Raw genomic sequence first — 17,118 nt, forward strand, 5'->3', positions numbered from 1 at the left:
TATTTCATCAAATTTAGCAAACGATTTCTATAGAAAAACATATATGGTTATTCAATGCCATAAATAGATATTTATTGCTATTTTTACTTGCCATAAAATATATAGTAATTTAGCATTGGCTCCTTTGTTAAGGTTCAATTTTAATTAGATTAGTTCACCATTTCCAACACTAATTTTATAGTTTGCTAATCTCCTCCGGCAATTTATGGATCTCTAACAGCTGACTGACACAACATGACAACTAATTAATTAAACTTTAAATGTTTATTGCTATCAGCGACAGCGATTCTTATTTCCTAGTATTATTTATTTTATTTATTTTTTGTTTTTTGCATTTTATTTTGCCAATCATTTGCTTATCATGCTTCTATAAATAGCATCATTTTAAGTTGATGTGAAACAACCCTGTTCATTGTTCGCCAAGCATAAGTTGGGTGTATTTTCGGCTGGCCGCCAACTGCCTCCGTGGCGCAATTGGTTAGCGCGTTCGGCTGTTAACCGAAAGGTTGGTGGTTCGAGTCCACCCGGGGGCGGATTACTTTTTTGCGCTTTTATTATATTTTTCGTAATTATTAAATACATTTAACGTGTGCTAAGTGACTCAGCGCATACATATTACACCTAATTATTTTATTTGTTATTTAAAAGCATTATTATTCTTATATTAAATGCCATTTTATTGTGTATGTTGTGAATTTTTATTGTACAATCATTGCTGGTTTCTGAAAAATAGGTAGTCGAATATTTAAATATACAAATGATAGCAATTTAAATGCTGTATTCATCTGTCAAGTCATTAGGATGAGGTTGAGAAACTTTCGCCTGTTTGAAGTCTTGAAACTTGAACTTGTCAACCGAAAACTGTCAAGAATCCAACATTAAAATTCATATAAATAGTTATTGTAATCATTCTTAAAGTTTAATGTATTAAATTACAAACGATTTGCACATGACAAGTAAGAAAAGCTCATACGCTTTTTAAACTCGTTAACACGAGTAGCAAAATGCAAACAGGTGTTTTTGCTGTGTGTGTGTGGCAGCTGCAACATGCGTATCTTCTTTTGTTTTTGGTTGCGAGCGTAACAACAGTAACAGTTGCAGGCGTTGCAGCAGTTGCAATAGTTACTTACTGCTGCCAAAAGTCAAGTTGCACGACTTAAAAGACAATTTGTCAACGTTGTTGTTGTTGTTGTTGTTGCTGTTGCTGCTGTTGTTGCAGTAGTTGTTGTAGTTGTTGCCTGTGTGCTGTTTGCTAATTAAAATGTCTTGATGCTGTCACTCAAAAGGCAGTCGCTCGAAGCCGGCAGACGTCCACAGCGACAACAACAACAACAACAGCAGCAGCAGACGACGCCCATTTTGGTCAGCTGTGTGTTGCAGTGGCAACAATGCAATTTAACCATACGCGTCACTGCTACAATTTCATTGGAAGTTGATGGCACAGTTGCACTGGCAGTGCCAGTGCCAGTGGTAGTGGCAGTTTGCTGCCAACAGCGCACGAGACGTATGCGCAATGGACGGACAAAATGGCGAACGCATTGTTACAGTTCGCAATTATTTTTTTTTTGCCAGAGACACTAATCAAAATTAAAATGATGCGACGACTGTTGCTGTTGTGGATGTCAATGTTGATGATGATGATGAGCTGGAGAGCTGTAGAGCTGTCCCTGCACAGGTTCGCTTACCGAGCCAGAAATCAATATTCTAAATTCTTTAACGCGTGTGCACATTTAAGGCAACAAGCTGGCTCATTGAAATGCGCGCCGGCGTGCAACGCGGCCAGCACTTATACGCAATTTCGCGCCATATTTGGTGCAAGCATATTGCTTTTTTCTTATTTTTCTTCTTCTTTTTTTTACTGTGTGGCACACACACACAAAAACACACACATTCATTTACTTACTTGGCCCGCATATAGAACAGTTGGCTGGCTCATCTTTGGCTTAAGATCAGGCCAGACTGTTTGGCTGCAACAGTTTCTAATCTGCCCCTTCTCTCTCTTTGTTGCAGGATGAACGTTCACCAACATCGTCTGGCAATGAATCGGATGATTCGTCCGATGTTGAAATGCCAATGCCAACGGATGCCGTCGATGATGCCAAGCCAACGCCTCAGGATCTGAAAGCTGAGGCAGCTGCAGCAGCAGCAGCAGCAGTAACAGCTACTACTTCAGTATCTGCCACTTGCCCCAAGGCAACAGCATTGAGTTATCAGACTGAATCGGGACCCTCGACATCCATGGCATCATCCGCAGTGGCAGCAACAGCAGTGGCAGCAACAGCACCGGATAGCAAATATGTTTATCCGGCTACCTCGTTCGCCAATATACCGCCGGATATGCTGCGTCAGCTTATACAATCAGGACAGTTGCAGCTCCATGCCGAGGAAGGTGAGTAATCTCCAATCTCAATTGACAAGAAATATTCCTTTGAATATACCCGCATATGATTGGCAATAGTTAATAATATTTATAAATTAATCAAAATCGATCTTTATTAATTAACTTATTGATTTTTGTTTTTAGATGGCAATCAGTATGTGACCATACCACTGAGCTCCACTGTAGCCAGCTACATTAAGGGCAAATCAACGGCTGCTGCAACTGTCACCAGCTCCAACCAGAAGTCTGAGAAGAGTGCCGAGAAAATCTTATCAATTAAACAGGAATACGATTAACCGTTCTTCAATGCATTGCAGTGGCATAAATGGAGATTGCTTTTATGACAACATTTGAATAAATACTGTATACTGTATTCTGTAAATCCATATCCAATCATGCAACTCAAGACACAATCACAACCAGATACACACAACATATACACACAAGTCTATCCATAGTTTTTATCATAATATTGATGCATTGCTGTTCACCCACACACATCTACGCCCAAGTCACACATATATATATATATATCTATATTTATATATCTATATCTATATACGCATAAAACATATTTATATAGACTATTTTTATACCTATATAACAAGCTGAGCTGGCTGCAGACACAGTTGGCTTGGCATCTGTCTCAGTCAGAGGCAGATAATCAAATAAGTTATAAAGTTTACAAGTTCTATGAGATTGAATAACAGAGATGAAGTTAAGGAGGAAGGAGTCAACATGATGATGATGATGATGATGATGATGATGATGCTGATGAAGCTGATGATGTTCCTAAGCTGCCGATATAAAGTTGCTTTGTTAATAGTTTATATTGTTTTATTATATTATACATATAAACCACATTTTTTTGCCAACAACACCAAAATGAGGAAATGTTTCTAAATTGTATTTTTTAAATAAACCGAAAACAAATGGAATTCAAGCAATTAATCTTTGTATTTTAACTGAACTGTGGAAATTATTTGAATTTTGCGTAAGTATTTTGTGAGTTAAACATAATCATTTCTCTACTTGTATTTATTTGTGTAAAGTTGCTGTTCCTTTAGAAAATTAATAAAAAAATAGACTCAGTTTGAAATAAAATATTTTTTATTTTTTTTTACTACTTTTCAAAGGGTACTATTCAAATCTAACTTGCCAGCTCGGAGACTCTAGCTCTAAAATTGTAGAAAACATAGGTATCAAAGTATAAAAAGAATAAACCAGACTAAAATGCCTTTTGGTATTTAGCCACTTGATTGATATGTGTGCTTTCAGCATGTGTGTGTGCGTGAGTGTGTGTGTGTGTGTTGATTGATTGACGACACAATCTTATTGACACTTAACCTAATTAAACATCGCTCATTACTTAGTAGCTATCTCAAAGGTGGGTGGGGGGGTCTCTTCCATGGAGGGCAGCACCTGTTGTTGTTCCTATTCTGGTTGGGTTCTCTTCTGTTAACCGTTTCGCTTATGCTTATATCTTGGGGGCAGTCGCCGACGCTTCCGCTTTTAAGCCATTTGCATGCCAAGTAGCAGCCACTTGACCAAAGAACAAAAAGAAGAAAAAAAAGAACGTGTGGCACATGCATAATGTATACTTATGTGAACGCTTTGGGCGGTGCTTGGCACGCGCCGGAGCTTCCGTAGGTTCCGATAGGTGCCGCAGGGGCGGACATGCTGCTGTTGGTACTTGGCCAGCTTTCGAGCCGGAAGCCGTTAGTGTTTCGGGCCCAGTGCCACTTTTATGGCCAAGCGACTGCGTTGACAATGGCCAACTGTAAAAATCGAATAAAACCCTTTGGTCAAAGTTGAGTGGGTCACTAAACTTTGGTTTGGCTAATGTTTAACAATGCCACTGACTAGATTTGTGTACTGCCTACTTATTAACTTGTATGTGTATATGTATGTGTGTGTGTGTGTGTGTGTGTGTGTGTGTGTGTGTGTATGTGTGTGTTTGTGGTTGTGTGTGCAAATACAACCACAATTAGCGTTGATTATGGCCACGAACTGGAGTTGATTGACATTGGTCACAGTAGCCAGTAGCCAGTGGGTGTGCCTCTGTCTATGTTTGTTTTGTTTACCATTATTATCCACATCCACGCAACTGCACGCTGAAAAATACTTGCCTCATTTTTCCACAAAATTGTGTCCTGAAAAATTATTACAAATTTTGAATTTTCATTTACCAAAAGATTGTAAATAAATAAAAATAAATTAGCAAATTTATTAATTGTACAAAGATAAACTATTTCAATTTAATTTAACAAGTAAATACTTGAATTAAACTTATTAATTTGAATGTCTTAAAAAATGATTCATAATTTTGATTTATGCCCGCATTCGTTTTCAGTGTAGTGCGAAATAGAAAAAAAAAGAATATATATAATATACATAGACGACTTAGACATATGAGTATTGATCCTGCTGGCGGACAGGTGTCCTGGCTGCGCCCCCACGATTATTATTAATGACCAGCGCAAAACTTTGCATTGCGATTCCAATTTCAGTTCCCATTGCGACTCGCTGCCAAACGGCCACACATTTTAGTCATTTTCCGAAGTGTCTCCAGCAAAGTGCTGCAGGCAAAAGAAGAAAAAAAATAATATAAAAAAAACAGTCAAACTTACACAAAATCAATATTAATGAGCCATTAAAAGCTGCTGCTAATGACTGAAGTGAGCGGAAATTGAATAGGTTGAGCGTTGAAGGAATCACAGACAGACTTCGCCTTCGAATCGGATGTAGCCAGTACAGTGCCAGGAGCAGGAAATCGCATTAGCATTAGCCTTAGTATCAGCATCAGCATCAGCGAGCAGCTCAACTGATTCACGTTAAAAAGTCCCAGGCTAGAAACGGAAGTTTTAGCGTAATGCCTTGCGCCTGAGCTGCCAGCTGATGGGCAATGGGCTGCTCCAGTTCACAGGCGACGACAACAGCAATTGACGAGACAAAAGCAAAAACAAGACCCAACAGCAAAATGGCCGACTTGCCCAAGCCGGAATACCGTAAGTACGGTCCCAAATTATATATTCTACAACTTGCATAAACCATTACCAATTACGATTTAATGTAGCTGCCTCGGAGGCATTCACAATTCCCCTCGATGATGACGTGGCCAGTTCAACGGATCAATTAAATGACACCCTGCGCCAGCCGCCGAAGCGACTGCAGCAACTGATGCAACAGGCAGCCGAAACGGAGCCAATCACCTTCGAGGAGCTGGAGGATAAGCAGCAGCGTGCCGAGCAGCGACGCCAGGAGCTATTGCAGCAGAAGGTCGAAACTATACAGAAGAACACACAGATGCTAATGCGGGCTCACGGAGAGCGAGAGGAGACGGTGGAGGGAGCAGAGCAGGTTGACGAGGAGCAACAACCAAAATCTACACAGGATTAAAGCCACAATTTTATAACTAAACCGTTGGCATTAATTATTACTATTCATACTATTCAGGCACAAAAACCAGATTGAGTGAATGCACTCAAATATTTATATTGTTTACAATTACAATTTAAATTTGTCAGATGAATACTTTTGGTAAATTTATAATGCTTAAAGCACCAACGCATTTTGCACATATTTATAAATTTGATGAAATGTTTAGATCAAGAAAATTATGAATTTCTTTGTTCGAAATAAAAATCAAATATAATAATTATTGTAGTTACTCACTTCGACAGACCAAATCCATTTTATGTGTCACTCAATTAAAACACTAATTACTAAGAGAACATATTAAGCAAGGTTGGTCATTACTCATTATAGATTATTGATGTTCCAATTAGACACTATATAAATATCGTATTTTATAGAAATGTGTTAAATAAAATATCTCACATACTTACACAATTGATTGAGCTGCATTCACTTTATATACAACAAATAAAATAAATGAAATTATTTGAAATACTTTTCATTCACATTGTTTTATTGTTAGCTTTAATTCATATATGTATTTTAAATTGTATTATTATTATTATTTCATATATCGTAGTATATTTCCAAACAATTAGATTGTATGCAATTAAATTTTCATTTCTTGTTCATCTGCTTGTGGAAGCATTACAAATTGTTGTCAAAACCGTGATCTATGTGATCTATATATGTATACATAGTTAGTTCAGGATTGATTGCAGAGATATATGTGTGTATATATATATATTTATATATGCCTCATTTTGGATGTGTGCGTGGTTTGTAAATCATGTCTTTTGGGTTGTAGTTTGGTTTCGCACTGTTGGTTTTGCTTTTCAACTGGTTTAGTTTACGCTTTAGATATCTTAAGTATACACAAATATATACTCGAGTTGTGCCATTGAGACTACAAATGTTGCTTTGATTTCAGCTTAGGATATCCTTAAGAGGAGAATATCCAATTGTTTGTATCTGGTTGTAATTAGTTAACTACAAGTTGATAAAAAGGATGTTCATTTTGCTTCTCATCTTAGATATTTAGTTATGTGTCCGTATATATGTATGTATTTCTGTGTCTGTATTTCGCTTATGCTATTGTATTTTTGTATTTGTAATTTATTTCTCATATGCTTTTAATATATATGTATGTAATTTCATAATTTGTTTTATTTTTGGTGCAGTTGGAAAATTGTTTATTTAATCATTAAATGGAGTTCAAATTGAGGACAGTCGATGGAGCATTTCATTTGATATATATATATATATATAGATATATATCCAGCTAAAACCTATATAACTGAAACCCATTCACCTAAACAATCGCTTGACAAGCTCGTCTTGTGATATATGTGGCATATTGAATAGCCTTCCTTTAAAACGGCACAACCTTTATGTTAAATATTGCTAACTATTTGGCATACACATGATCTGTTTAAACGTCATCCCATTGTGCAGGTCTCTTTGTTATCTGCCAATCGAACTTCCCTCAAACTAAAATATTGAAGTTGACCAAAGATTCTTTTCAGATTTGCGACACCTTCTGTCTTTCTCTATCTACCCTATCGGCTCTGCTCTCCCATCGACTTCCCCTCTCGTTTGAGTGTGATGCGTGGTGCCTGATTTTCTATTGCTTTTTTGTTCAATAAACTTTAGTTCTCTTCTCGTATTTTTTCTTCTTCTTCTTGAGTTTTGTTTTTTTTTTTTGGTTTTTTTTTTACAAAGTTTTAATCAACAGTTACAAAAGTTTTGTTCTTAGTAGTTGAACTATGGTGGGTTACGTTCTTAATAGATACATATACTTGTGTTTTTCTTTTCTTTTCTTTTCTTTTCTTTTCTTTTGTTTTCTTTTGTTTTTCATATATAATATACTATAAATTTGCTTGGTTTACGCATAGTTGATGTTTTGGGCTTCTGAACTTCTTCATATTCTGCTTCTCGCTCCTCTGGTACTTATAAATTAAGGTTTGCCTTACTAAAGATGATTCAAAACAACCCAAAAAAAAAACACAATATTTGAAAAAAAAAGAACATAAAACACGTGCTGTACAATCACTCGCCGCATAATCCAAGATGTTGCAAATCCCAATCCCCAATCCCCAATCCCCCTTGTTACCCGTAACACAATCTGGAAAAGTGCACTGTTCGCGATTCGTTGCCTGCCGTACAATATCTCTGTAAGTTTGAACTGTATTAAAGCTTTTTCTTTCGGGTTTTGCGTACGCCAACAACTTAAGCTTAACCATATATATATATTTGATTTATGTATAATATAGTATAATATATATATATATATATACACATCTATATATATACGTATATATCATATAATGTATTCCAAATCATTATCATTTATATTTGTATTAAATTCTTGTTGCATGGAGCATGTGCCTACCTAAAAGTAAACGCCTAACAAAATTGGGTTTCTCATATGATGTGGTTGCTCTTAACTAGAAGCTACGATTGCTGCTCAATAAGTTTCCATATGCCATATGCCATGTGTTGGGAAAGTATGCCAAAATCAATTTCTTCGTGCTCTTGATGTTTTTGTTTTTTTAGTAAAGTATTATCGGTCAGTTCTTTAAAATGCAAATATTATTTTGATTATAATTCATCTTTCTTTCTTTTGCTATACAAATTGGCACAGAATTGTGTATTCGAAACATATTTCATATGGAAGAACATTCTTATTGGTTTTTGTACTTAAGGAGAATTATTTGGGTATTCATTCGCTTCATCGATACAGATGTATCCAATTCGTTTCATATCACTTTCAAATGTGTCTTTCTCATTTTGCTTAAAAATAAAAATAAATAAAAATATAATTAAATATCTGGAACTTTGACGTTTTGGACCAAATCTCTAACCTAATATATATATATATATATAATAATGCAATATATATTACAAAAAAATATATATAAATTAATATATAATTGAATAAACTATCGTTTATGGATTTTATTGTACTTTTGTTTGTATACCGAAACATTTACAGAAATTCAAGAATATTTTTGACTGATCAAGCTTAGCATAGCTTTTCAATACGGGAAATGTGTTAATAAAAATACAAAATTCATTCTTATATTATACTATTTTGCGTTCTTTTAAATTCTTGAAATTCTCCAACCATTCTTAATGACAAATTCTTAACTTTTCAACTTAACTTTTAACCTTTGGCATGTAGGAAACTTAATAAGCAACACTCTCATATTATAATTACATATATGCATGTATATATATATATATATATACTTTTGGGGGCTAGACATCAAAAATCAGTACTGCTTGTCAAAGTGTTTAACCTAAGCCTAGTTTTGGTTTTTGCTTTTTGCTTTTTACCAACAATTTTATTACTTTTTGCCTTTTACTTTTGCACACAACATTTATTGCAACTATTTATGAACAGAATTTGTGTTTGTTTGTTTGTTTGTTTTTTTTTTTTGGGTGATGGGCAGGGGCTCTCTAGTTATATACGCCCCTGACCATGCCCTCGCGATTACGCGTATGCCACTTGCAGGTGAGTATCCTTATGTAGGTGCGCCGAAAGGATGCATTGCACAAAGCATAGCACATGGGATTTATGGTGGAGTTGATGTAGCACAACGCATAGAAGAAGTCCCACAGTTCGGTGGGTATGCAATCCGAACAGGTGGTCAGCGGCTTGATCAGCACCAGAATATTATACGGCGTCCAGGTGATGATGAAGCTCAGCAGGATGGCTGACAATGTTTTCGCCGCCTTCGATTCCTGTCGTTTCTCCTGCGATTTCTTCTTCTTCTTGGCCGCATTGCGTGCATTGAGAAGTGCGTGCTGCCCCGTCACAACACCCGCCTTGCCCAGCTGCTTGGGTATTACTTTCGCGTTGAGCAATCGCATATCCTGCGGTGCATGCGACATACGCCGGCCCAGCGGTAAACTGAATTCCGAGTCACGCGACGGCAACGGTCGACGTGTCGGCGGCGGCGGGTTATTGACCATGCCCACGCCAACACCAGCAACACTTGAACCGGCAATGGCAGCGGCCCCGGCCACAACATCCTCGTGTATCATTTTGATGGAGGGTGCATTATCCGTTTGGGTTGCAGCGTTGCCCACACTTGGTGCATTGTTGCCGCCATTTGCCGCACTGGCGCCATCTGGCGGCAGTCGTATGAGTATTGTATAGACAGAATCCTGGCTAACGGAACGCGATCCAATCCGGTTGCTGACGGGCAGCGAACGTGCGTTGGCCGCTGAAATACTACAGCTAGCAACACCATTCAGGTTAGCGTTGTTGGCACTGCCAACGCCACCACCGGCGATGACACCGCCACTGACATTGCTGCTGCCGCTGTTGATGCTGATGTTGATGTTGCCGTTGCCATTGTTGTTCACCGCATTCATATCCTGCATTTGCAGCTGCGAAATTGAATTATGGGGCGGACGCATCGGTGTCGGCGAAACATCCGCCAGCATTATGCTCGGTGGCCGGACACCACTGACACTGCCGCCCAACGAGTAGTTGTCCCGCATCACGTTCATCGAGGTGCATCTGTGAACGAATACAGAACGAACAAAAAAATGGAAAAAGAAAAAGAAAAAGAAAAGGACACAAAGGCATGTCGCACTTTAGTATCGCCAGAAGCTTCAACACGACACCTGACATCAGAAGACATCAGGCGTCAAGCGTCAGGACATTGACAGGCCTTACAAACTGTGACAAGCTACGACAACAACAAAAACAACAACCAGGATCAGTTTTGGAGCAGCGGATGCCAACTGCCCCACGTCCAAGCACACACACACACACATACACAGGAATGGGAAAAACCAGCGAGGGAAAGGGGGAGAAAGAGCGAGTTGGCAACTGAAATTGGTTTTCATTTGGGTGGAAGAGTCCCTTGAATTCAACTGAAATGTAATCAATTTTAAAGTTGAGGGTTTACTTGCTCAATCGAAGCACAATCTATCAATGTTTAACTGAAAACCAATAATACATTGCAAATTACTAAACTATCCGTGTTATAAATTGAATTTCAAACAGAAAACTGGAACTTAACTTGATATCAGATCGAAAATTGTGTTTTCAAATCGAGATGCAGGTCAAATCCTGATTATCAAATTATTACTTTTGCAAATCGGTTCAGCTTTGACAGAGTTATGGCTTTGGTTAAACCAAAAATCGAATTTTTACTATTTTAAAATTTAAACGCCGCCCCAACTAAAGTGCATTATTTTTGAATGTGGCCTCGATTTGTGTTTGTGGCCTTGGTAAATTTGAGCCCACATGGATTAATAGCAGAACAAAAGTAAAATGAAAATCCAATTACCAAAAAGAAAAACTCTGACTCAATGGCAGCTTCAACAGTTGCCACAAATTAAGCATGCATGGAAGAGGAGAGGAGAGGCGAGGAGAGGGTTGGGGAGTCGTTTCCACTTCTCCCTGACTGAGTTTGGCGCATTGCTGTGCATTCGTCTGTGTAACTGAAGTACGATGTGCGAGTACTTTTCGGGTGCACTGTGCGTCTATTGATGACTGTGCTGTGCTGTGCTGTGCTGGGCTGTGCATGGTGCATGGTGTATGCTGCATGGTGCAAAATGAGACCGTTCTGTGTGGGTGGGTGGCAATAGAATTTATTTTCATTTTGTTTTTCCCTTGGGGCAAGCATCGATTCGAGTTTTGTGTTGTTCTTTGTTGTGTATGAAGTGCTCTGAGTGCATTTGCGATTTGAGACGCCAACACACACACACACACACACACACAGTGAGTGTGTGCGTGTGTGTGTGTGTGTGTGCCTTTGAGTGCGGTGTTTGCTTACACAAAATTAGACGATTAAAAGAATGAGAGCTGCTTTTTTTGTACTACCTGGAGACGGAGCTTTGTAAAGGAGTTTCAATTGTTACTGGTGTTGCATACCCTAAATCAGATGGCTCCTCCTGCTCATACGCAAAATCATCGGAATCCTCGCGACCCGAATGCCACCACGCGATGCACCACTCCTTGATGTTGCCAAAGCATGAATATGGCTTTTTGATTGTATTTGTGCTCTTTATCTGCATATCACAAAATCCACATCCAAATCCAAATGCAAATGAAACATTAGTGAAAACCATAAAACAACAATTGCATTGCACACGTTGAACTTACGCTTGACTTGCGGGAGTGCATGCCATGATATCCGGAATCGATGACCATATTGGTCATGTAAACGCTTTCCGCATCCGCCGAACTCTCGGAGCGCGGTCGACGCCAGGTATCGTGATCATTGCCACCCAGCTGGGCAAATCCCAGCAAGCCTCCACCAGTGTGATTCACCACAGTGTTTTCATCGCTAAAATGGTAATTAAAGCAAAGTGTTAATTTAAATACATTTGTTTAGCGCATAAAAGTATGCAACCGAAAATTAGCTTATTTTATTAGTTGTGCTTATTTCTTTTAGAGGAGGAATCCCATCAATTTTACTGATACAAATTTCAAGAACTATTTGAGTCATCCTTAGCTGACAAGCATTTTGGTACAACACAATTTTGTTGGCTGAAAGCGACAGAATTCTAAGAAATTGGAAACCCATGAAAACAAAGTAAGTAAGGAATCCAAAGAAGCTTTCATTCTTAAGTCTTTGTAGCCTTAATTTAAGAAATGAGTGCAGTTTATTTTATTTTAAGTTGATGCAACAAATTTAAAGTCATATTTTGTTTCAATTTCATAGCAAAAAAAGAATTACAAACCAAATCCAATTGCAGAAAAGAAATTAATTGGGAAATGAACATTGGCTTGTGGCTTAGAAATTGAATTTCTGCTCACCTGCTATTGGAACGCTTGCTGGAATCCTTTTTGCCCGCCTGCAAATTGGGCAAATCCTTTTGCCGCTTCTTCGTTTCGCGCCAGATGCGAAAATAGAGAAAACACATGATCGTCACGGGAAAATAGAATGCGGCCAGTGCTGTGCCAAATGTAATATACTGATTTGTCTCTATAAACTGTATGTAGCACTCGTCCTTGGGCACGGTGCGTTTACCCTCGATATAGGGCCAACTGTAGATCCAGGGTGGCCAGAGCAATAAACTAACTCCCCAGGCGGCGCCAATCATTACCGCCGCCTTATTTGTCGTTCTTTTGGCACGATAAGTCAACGGCCTCGTCACACTGAAATATCGATCAAAGCTAATGATCAACAGATTCAAAACGGATGCATTCGAGGCCAAATAGTCGAGGGCCAGCCAAGTGTCACAGATACGTGGCCCCAATGGCCAATAGCCCAAAATGGTCGTCACCGCAAACAGTGGCATCGAAATCGCACCAATTGCAAAATCCGCAATCGCCAGCGAGAAGAGAAAATAATTGCTGATCGTTTGCAGTTGTTTATCGATCTTGAATGAGATCATCACCATCACATTGCCAGCAACTGTTACCGCGCTCAAAATCGCCGCTACGAAACCCATTACCACCATTGATGCCAACGAATAACGTGGTCCCTTCGTCTCAAAGCCCAAAGTGCCGTTCGTTTGATTCCCATACGGATCATAGAAATTGCTGGCTGCCGTCGACGTTAGATTCTCCAATAAGGCCGTTAGCAGTGTGCTGCTGGTTGTGGGGCTGATGGTGGGGCTGCTGCTGCTGCTGCTTGTGCTCGGTGCTGTTGTTGTTGTTGTTGTGGTTGTGCTCGTAGTAACGGTTTTAAACAACGGCTCCAGTATGCTGGGCGGCCCGTGAGCGGCCAAGGCCAAGCTCATAACCGGCTCCATGGCGTATGCGTGATATTATTTGTTGATTATTCGTTTTTTTTTGTTTTGTTTTGCTTGCTAATTGGATTTTGATTTGATTTCGTTTTGCGACTGCCGGCTTATTGCCGTTTATAATTTGTGGTATGCTTTATTTGAGTGGTGACTTCTAAATGGCATTCGATGAGAGGCGTTTGTCCTGCTGCTGCTGCTGCTGCTCTTGCTCTTGCTCTTTCTGTTGCTCTTGCTGCTTATCCTTGTTGCACCCACGCGCTGGCGCTGGCGCCTTCCTTGTGCGCATTTTTGCACTGGCCCTGTAAAAATACATATATAGACACATTCACATACATATATATATATATTATATATTTATATATATATATAATACAGTGAGAATTATGAGCTGTCGCAGGCCTTTGATACATGCCCCCTCCCACAACCGCCGCTTCCCCCCCGATCAAAGACAGAGAAGCCGCCTGCGGCTGCAAGTCTGCTTTGTCCTTTTTGCAAATGACATTTTCTGTGTGATTTGTTTTAATGAAAATGTAAATGAAAAACTGCTTGAATGCGTTTCCTTGGCAAGTCGCACACACAGTTACAGATAAACATGCCACGCCCACGCCTTGCTTGTATTTATTGTTGCTGTTGTTGGTATTCTGCCAACAATGGGCTCGAACATGCAACAGTCAGTGTAGGCAACAACAGCAACAAAAAAACAACAAAAAATACAACAAACATATAAACTTGGCTGGCAACCCAGAAAACACACCCGTTCCCCGCTCGTGCAGAACACTTTGGCACGGAAATGTTCAAGACGGCTTCCTCTGACACTTTTCAAAAACTATTGATGTTGTCATTGGCTATATATATATACATATGTATATATGTATATATATATGTGTAGACATAGATATATCCATACAATATTAGACATGGTCTTCACATTGTGTTTTGATTTGGAAAGTTTTTTAATAAGTTACGCATACGGCGTGGCATTGGTGGTCCTTTCTGCTGATGCTTTTGACATGATATGCGACATGATTGATTTGTATTGAGTCCTTTGGCAGTTTATTCTCTGCTCCTCTATCCAGACTCATCTGGCATTGACAGCATTCAGGACATTGTTTGAATGCCACTCAATGCTCATCGTGCATTGTCCTGTGCGTTATGTATTTTTCCGCAGCACAAATCACAGGCTCGCAGAATGTGTCAAAAGGCTTTGCGTATGAGCATGAAAAATGGCAAATAACAAAAATAACACAAGTTTATAATTGAATTATGGGATTTGAAGCTTTGAGCGCTGTGACCAAAATAGATTTCAATGTGCACAATAAATACAATTCAATTATTTGATAATGGAAAGCTTTTAGCCACTCAATAATGAATGCACGTACTTAGCAAAGGACTTTTCCCAAACTCAAATTCAATTGCTTATTTCGCTTTTATTTTCAATTTGTTGAATAGAAATTAAGCTGGCAAGGATTTAATTAGTATCTCACTTTTTCTGCTCCGAGAACAAATTAATTCTTAGTTTTAATTATAATGCTTTCGAATGCGGTATTACTGAAACTCTTTTGAGCCATGGATCAGTTTAGGTAGATTAACTAAAACTGCATAAAGCCATTATTTATAAATTATACAAGTCTAATCCATTTAATGCTGCTAATCTGCTCGCTGTTTAAGTACTTTGACTAAGTCGCTTCGAAGCTTACCTAAAACAGTTTTAATTCGATGATATAAAATCAATCTTTTTAAGAACCTGAATGGGGAGTAGTTAGGTAGACAACAAAGTACTACAAATATTCAAAGTCTTTAATTGAATCATATTTTCAAGAATTTCGTAAATGCAAAGCATTTTTCACAATTTTAATAGCCAATTAGAAAATTACTAACATTATTTTGAGCAGGCATTTAATTTTACTGATTGATTCTTTTAAAGAATTAATATTTTAATTCCTGCATATCTATTATATGTTAATGAGCTACGTTAATTACTTTGAAATTCTGTATTAATCGATGTATTAACTTCAATTTTATGTTAAATACATACACAATGCATAAAGTCAAAACATTAAGTGCTCAACTACTTCAAGAGCCATTAAGTTCTGTTAAGCCTTTAGAAAGCCACATTTCAGTGAGTAAATTGGAATTAAATATTGTATTTGACAAGTGACAACCTACCAAATGGAATTGTGTGTTGTTTTCTTGTTTATTTTAACAGTAAAGAGTTAAGCTGTCAATCCACTTTAGACGCTTTCAATGTCCCAACACAAGTTGATACTTGCTCAACGCATTTTCTAGCATACTTATGGGAAATACAAATGGAAATGTTGGAAATGCGACAAATTAAGTGGTATTTGGAAGAATAATTGAGACACAATTCACTAAAACCTTCATAAGAGTTTTGTAATTATTATTTATTGAAAAGGAACCAAAATGTTTACCTAAATATCTTTAAAATCTGTTAGTCCTTGTTGCATAAATTCAACCCAGTTTATGATAGAAATTTCTGCCCTTTCAATGCACACAGGTTTGTTAAAAAATGCAGGCTGAAAAAAAGATGTCTAAAAATTGTGTAAACTTTTTTTTGGAACAAAATATTTTCATGTGTGTGCTGAACTTTTTGGCATTACCCAGAAGCCAGTGTCAGGCCATGCTCAAAATGCAAAAATGTGACAGATAAAGTATTTACCAAGTATGCAGAGGGTTAAAAGCAATTTTAATAACATCACATAACGAGCACATAATTGAATCAAGACCAACTTGTGCACAAAATAAAAAATGTAAATTAAAAATGTATGTGGCATGCTGATGTGTGGATATGAAGAAAGGTGCTTTCTAAATCACTGACAACTTGTGCTTAACTTGTAGCTTTTAACAAGTCCATCAAATTGTTAGCGAACTCCAAAATCTGCACACAAAAACAAATCGCTGGCCAATTAAACGCGACGTCAGTTAATAAATCAATCACAAATCTGAATATTTATCTCAATTGCTGTCTGGCACACAAACACACGCATAAATCAAAGCCATTGGCGGTGGCCACAAAAACAAGCCGCCCAAAACTGAAGGGCGCCAATAAATTGGAGGCCAACAAATGACAACAACAGCAATAATTGGCCCAAATACCGGAAAAAGAGAAAGAGAACGAAACAATAAAAAAAAAATACAACTTTTAGTTGCTGCTCCTGTATGCGTGTGTGTGTGTGTGTGTGTATAAGTGTATAAGCCTGGCTAACCTGGCAGAGCAAACCTTTTGGCCACGTCAGCTTATGTTGGGCCAGGCCCGTTAGCCGGGCAATCTTGGCCAACTGTCGGCTTAGCGTTACATTCAAATTTGTTAGCGTCGATTCTTAGCAAATAATCGAATTGCCTGCCGCGCCCGTAAAAAAGGATTTATGGATTTATTATGAAAACGCGACAATGAACACAACAACATACACACAAAACACTCGACCAACCTGCGGCTTTCATTTGCCAATTTATTAGGCTATTTTTATGACACACACACACACACACACACACACTCACACAGTCTCTCTAACACATGCCCTGATCAGCTCATCAGCAGCTGCCTTAATTTTATATACGAATTTTTCGTATTCTATTTTCCTTCTTTT

General features: G+C 38.2%; 3 protein-coding genes and 1 non-coding gene across 5 annotated transcripts in view; 3 read left to right on the forward strand and 1 right to left on the reverse strand.

Annotated features, from left to right (window-relative positions):
* The window catches only part of LOC6559416 (serum response factor homolog), a 34,840-nt gene extending 31,922 nt beyond the window's left edge, over window positions 1–2,918 (forward strand). Inside the window, exons 3-4 of the mRNA XM_001985732.2 lie at window positions 2,011–2,389; window positions 2,525–2,918. Of these exons, the coding sequence (XP_001985768.1) occupies window positions 2,011–2,389; window positions 2,525–2,676 (531 nt within the window). The 3' untranslated portion in view covers window positions 2,677–2,918. The remainder of the gene's footprint in view (window positions 1–2,010; window positions 2,390–2,524) is intronic.
* On the forward strand, window positions 460–533 carry Trnan-guu. The gene has a single exon. It is a non-coding gene; the product is annotated as a tRNA-Asn (tRNA).
* A 2,057-nt stretch (window positions 2,919–4,975) lies between the features above and the next one.
* Window positions 4,976–5,843, forward strand: LOC6559628. Its single transcript, XM_001985733.3, has 2 exons — window positions 4,976–5,388; window positions 5,457–5,843. The coding sequence occupies exons 1-2, from the start codon at window positions 5,286–5,288 to the stop codon at window positions 5,777–5,779; spliced, it is 426 nt and encodes a 141-aa protein (XP_001985769.1). The 5' UTR covers window positions 4,976–5,285; the 3' UTR covers window positions 5,780–5,843.
* Window positions 5,844–9,224: 3,381 nt separating this feature from the next.
* On the reverse strand, window positions 9,225–13,535 carry LOC6559629 (muscarinic acetylcholine receptor DM1). Of its 2 annotated transcripts, none has more exons than XM_001985734.2 (4): window positions 12,582–13,535; window positions 11,925–12,108; window positions 11,694–11,830; window positions 9,225–10,328 (listed from the first exon to the last, which is right to left on the reverse strand). In XM_001985734.2, the coding sequence occupies exons 1-4, from the start codon at window positions 13,520–13,522 to the stop codon at window positions 9,260–9,262; spliced, it is 2,331 nt and encodes a 776-aa protein (XP_001985770.1). In that variant the 5' UTR covers window positions 13,523–13,535; the 3' UTR covers window positions 9,225–9,259. The 2 variants fall into 2 exon arrangements, with proteins under 2 accessions (XP_001985770.1, XP_032591264.1); XM_032735373.2 differs by having other exon boundaries at window positions 11,643–11,830.
* Window positions 13,536–17,118: the final 3,583 nt, after the last annotated feature.

Source organism: Drosophila grimshawi, unplaced genomic scaffold (genome assembly GCF_018153295.1).
Source record: "Drosophila grimshawi isolate 15287-2541.00 unplaced genomic scaffold, ASM1815329v1 contig_1367, whole genome shotgun sequence".
NCBI lineage: Eukaryota > Metazoa > Arthropoda > Insecta > Diptera > Drosophilidae > Drosophila > Drosophila grimshawi.

Bases quoted from the DNA above. Each gene is read 5' to 3' on its own strand.
- LOC6559629 (XM_032735373.2), bottom strand. From the start codon at position 13,522: ATGGAGCCGGTTATGAGCTTGGCCTTGGCCGCTCACGGGCCGCCCAGC. The intron at 11,831-11,924 runs GTAAGTTCAACG...TGTGATATGCAG, and splicing joins TGCACTCCCGCAAGTCAAGC to ATAAAGAGCACAAATACAAT. The intron at 10,329-11,642 runs GTAGTACAAAAA...ATTCGTTCACAG, and splicing joins TTACAAAGCTCCGTCTCCAG to ATGCACCTCGATGAACGTGA.
- LOC6559628 (XM_001985733.3), top strand. From the start codon at position 5,286: ATGGGCTGCTCCAGTTCACAGGCGACGACAACAGCAATTGACGAGACA. The intron at 5,389-5,456 runs GTAAGTACGGTC...GATTTAATGTAG, and splicing joins CTTGCCCAAGCCGGAATACC to CTGCCTCGGAGGCATTCACA.